Raw genomic sequence first — 4,285 nt, forward strand, 5'->3', positions numbered from 1 at the left:
AAAAGTCAGAGCATCTGTAGAGGCAAAACGGTGAAGGCAAAGGCCAAGAATCCACAAATCCAGTGTTTGTGTTAACCCAAAGGTTACGTCTGCTCTCGGTGCAGGGTGTCATGTAGAGAGAAGAGGATCAGACAACAGGGGTCGTAGTTGTGATGGAGACTGGTTGTATTTCTTCCACTTCAACAACAGAGACAAGAAAAGAACACTTGTGATTATCTGTATTAACATTCACTGTAAACCATTATTCTAACTGCTACTAAACGGGCTTAGTTCAACTGAAAAAAATGACATGTCATGCATATTGTAATACCAGAAATGCCGGTAACGCGTTAGTTAGTAACATGTTAACTACATCTCCGGGTCAATAAATACCAGTAATAGTAAAGATCTGACTTTTTGTTATTTGTATGTTGATATGGGGTCGTTGTCGGCAGCTGCTGAAAGTAATTAAAAAGTAAAAAGTAACTTGTAATCCAACTTACTTACTTTGAAAAATGAGTAATCAATAAAGTAACTAAGTTACTGTTAAATGAGTAACTTCGAATCTGTAATCGGATTACTCTTTCAAGGTAACTGTGGCAACACTGTAATACTCAAAACAACAGCTTTGCCTTTCATACATGGTGCCAATAAAAATAACCAATAAACACAATGTGCAGCTGCTAACTCTAAAACAAAATATTAACATGTCCTACTGGACTCACACTAAACTATCAACCAGTAACCTGGACAAATGGAGACCCATCCAAGCTGCACCTTGCTTTCACACTTAGTAACAATGGATGGATGGATGGATGGATGGATGGATGGATGGATGGATGGATGGATGGATGGATGGATGGATGGATGGATGGATGGATGGATGGATGGATGGATGGATGGAAGCTAAAATAAGGGTTCTCCAGGAACAAATCTTGTCTCATATTTAACGCCCGAAATATGCTTTTTTCTGTAACTTTTATTGCTGGGTCCTGTGATTTTAGTGACGGTCTTCATATGAATGCCTCTGCCAATTCTTTACAAATGCCGGGTGCTGCTACCAGCTCTGTAACGTGAACATTTAAGATTGTTTGTAACCGCTACACTCTTTATTTTCTAGTGAACTAGTTGACTGAGCCTGTTGTATTTGTCCAGTTTTATTCATAAATCAATCCTTGACCTTTTCTGTTAGCCTTTGTACATCTGTTAATATGTTTTGTCAGGCTACCAAGTTCAGGCATTATTATAGTGTTAACTAACATTGATAATTACTATGTTGTGGTAGATTGTTGAGCAGTATTGGCACGGGATCGGTGTCATGCCACATCTCAACTGTGGGGGAAGACCGAAAATCCAACATTTTAAAGCTTTTCAGCTGCTTGTTTAGAATGATTTTCAACTCCAGAACCTGCAGCTGACTCATCAGGTTTGATCACCAAATCACCATTCATTGAGCACAGCTGACATCTCACTGACTTTTTAAATAACATGAATACAACAAAAACTCAATAAGCAGCACATTTTTCATAATGCAGTTTATTATGGCGAAAGGAGAACAGATGTTAATTTCCAAACTTTGCAGTCATTGAAATCAGTTGTCAGTGGTTCGATGTCAATCAACAGAAGTTTCATTCACTCTCCCAAAGCACTTGTGGTAGATGGAGTCATTGGTGCAGCGGCGGGAAACTATTTTCCTAAAGCAATAAGAAGCTAAAGAAGAGAAAGAACATTATGATTAAAGAAAATTCTTGATTCGAAGTTGTGAAAAACACTTTAGTTTTTTGTCATTGAAAAATGATATGATGTGATTATAGAAAAGCTATCTAATTCACTACCTGGTTTTACATTGTGTTCATTTTTTATTTTTGGGTGGTTATATTTTGTTTGTTAGGAGCAGAGGAGTAAGACCAACCTGGGCGATTACTGCGGCGACGGCAGCAGAATCAATGGTGGTGGTTGCAACTGCAACAGTGGTGGTTGTGGGCGCCGCAGTGGTGGTCGTGGTTGTGGGCGCCGCAGTGGTGGTCGTGGTTGTGGGCGCCGCAGTGGTGGTAGTGGTTGTGGGCGCTGCAGTGGTGGTAGTGGTTGTGGGCGCCGCAGTGGTGGTAGTGGTTGTGGGCGCTGCAGTGGTGGTAGTGGTTGTGGGCGCTGCAGTGGTGGTAGTGGTTGCCACGGTGGTGGTTGTGGGTGCTGCAGTGGTGGTAGTGGTTGCCACGGTGGTGGTTGTGGGTGCTGCAGTGGTGGTTGTTGAAAGTGCCTGGAGGAGTGCAAGAATAAACTGGAGCAGCGAGCTCTGGGGAATCAGGCGACTAGAAGGCTGAAGAAAAAAAAAACAGAAGAAAAAAAGAAAAGTAAATCAGGTCCAGTAATGACGACACATTTCTGTAGAACTGTCTGAAACAGCTTCGCTATTAAATCTGCTGATGGCTTACAAATGGTACTTGAATTGATACTCATGCAAACACTGACAGTTCTCACCAAGGAATTTTGCAGCAACTGATGTTGATTTTACGATTTCAGATATTAAAGAAGAAACTCACCACTACAGAGTCAGCGCGAGCAACTCTCTTGTGCACACCATCAATCTGGAGAAAACATGAATTGAATTATACATAATTACATTATTATATATATGAGTCAACTACTTGTTAAAACACTTTGAAAGATTGAATTCATTATGAATCTGTCACACTAACAGGATTAGCCAGGATGGTGCTCAGCTGATGTCTTCTCATGTTAAAGGAGACATATCATGAAGCTTTTCAACACTTTCACATGGTCTCATTGGTCCAACAACATTGTATTCAAAGTATATTGCCTCAAATTCATTTTTTGCTTAATTTTCATCCACCTGAATATTGGATCATATGAGCTGGACTGGCTCCACCCACACATGCCCATTTTGGGAAAAGGAGGAACAACCTCCTCTCGTGGTGCCATGTGCCAGAGCAGAGCTGCCTAATTGTGGGAGGGTCAAAGGGAGGGCCTGCCTTGATTTGGATTGGATAAACCCCAGATTACACAAAATAGGGTTTGATTTATGATTTTCTCATTGGACCAACCTCCTTTTTAAAAATTAAACAAGCCAGGGACAGAGATTGCAAATTTTCTTCATTTCTGGGGCGTCATTCCCAAGTATGGGGACTATATGTTGGGAAACCATTAGAAAGAGAGTTTTGACACCTTTAAGATTTCAGAAATTAAAGAAGAAACTCACCTCGTCAGAGTGAGAAGCACCAAATCGCTCTGCCTGATCCATCTGGAGAAAAAATGTATTCCATTATATATGATCACAAAATATACTAATCCACATGTAAGAACAATTAGAAATATTAGATGAATTATAAATTTGTCTCACTAACAGGCTTAGCCAGGATGGTGCTCAGGAGGCATCCAAGTGCAAGCACAACCTTCAGCATGGTGTCAGTGGTTCTGTCGAAATGAAGAAAAGGTGCTTTGGAAAAATTATCCCCAATGAAAACTAATTCATCAGAGTTTTTAAAAACAATTGATAAACATTCTCATAAAAAAACAAAATATGTATATTTACCGTATTAGGATTTGGATCAGATTGTCTCACAGAGGATCCAGGAGGTGGTTCTGGTGTCTCTCCCAGTGCTGAACTTTTCTTATATACAGTTCCAGGAGACGCTTTGTTGGGAAATTGTAATTACTAAGAAATCTCCCACTACCACATAGAAAAGGTGGGGCTAATGTGGAAACAAAACCACATCTGTTTAACCATTTGGCCTTTAGTGAGATTTGACTTTTCTTTTTGATACTAGTTACTCAACTGCATTTCACGTCTAACTGACATGCCAAAAGTTCCTACTGGAGCAACTTTTCTTGGGGGGTATGACAACGAAACAATCAAAATCTTACATGTCACCAGCTGATGCAATTTGTGAGCTTTGTGAGGATATCAGGGCTAAATGACTGGCTGGTATGGAACACTTTTTAAGTGTCTTTTGTGTAAGTTTGTCCTCTTAAAATGAGTAAAAACCTCTTTTAGTATAAAGGTTTTTACTGAAATTCATTAATCATAAATGTAAATTTGTTGTGCATCTGTGCATGCATCTCTTATTCTTTTTATTTGAATTTCTTGTTAGTTTTGTGCATGTGTGGCTGTTCATGTTTGTTGATGCAGAACACTCTGTATTGCCATGTTGCTCTAATTTGTTATCCAAATGAATTCCATCTGTGATGACGTGACCAACCTAACAACATCACCACTTGCACACCAATGGGAAAAAGAATGGTATTTGTACTTTTTTTTTTTCTAACCCTTTTTTTTTTTTACCTTTTG

At 39.6% G+C, this 4,285-nt stretch overlaps 1 protein-coding gene across 1 annotated transcript; it reads right to left on the reverse strand.

Moving 5' to 3' along the window:
* Nucleotides 1-1,504: 1,504 nt before the first annotated feature.
* LOC308109661 (uncharacterized protein) lies at nt 1,505-3,587 on the reverse strand. Its single transcript, XM_080463372.1, has 6 exons — nt 3,530-3,587; nt 3,342-3,411; nt 3,197-3,238; nt 2,520-2,564; nt 1,892-2,296; nt 1,505-1,689 (listed from the first exon to the last, which is right to left on the reverse strand). The coding sequence occupies exons 2-6, from the start codon at nt 3,396-3,398 to the stop codon at nt 1,666-1,668; spliced, it is 573 nt and encodes a 190-aa protein (XP_080319498.1). The 5' UTR covers nt 3,399-3,411; nt 3,530-3,587; the 3' UTR covers nt 1,505-1,665.
* Nucleotides 3,588-4,285: the final 698 nt, after the last annotated feature.

This window comes from Lipophrys pholis (assembly GCF_963383615.2).
Source record: "Lipophrys pholis genome assembly, chromosome: 5".
NCBI lineage: Eukaryota > Metazoa > Chordata > Actinopteri > Blenniiformes > Blenniidae > Lipophrys > Lipophrys pholis.

What these genes read in the sequence shown, in the direction of transcription:
- LOC308109661 (XM_080463372.1), bottom strand. Translation starts at nt 3,398, where the DNA reads ATGCTGAAGGTTGTGCTTGCACTTGGATGCCTCCTGAGCACCATCCTG. An exon ending in GTGCTTCTCACTCTGACGAG is followed by an intron (nt 2,565 to 3,196) that starts GTGAGTTTCTTC and finishes TGTTTTCTCCAG; the next exon opens with ATTGATGGTGTGCACAAGAG. An exon ending in TCGCCGCAGTAATCGCCCAG is followed by an intron (nt 1,690 to 1,891) that starts GTTGGTCTTACT and finishes TCTCTTCTTTAG; the next exon opens with CTTCTTATTGCTTTAGGAAA.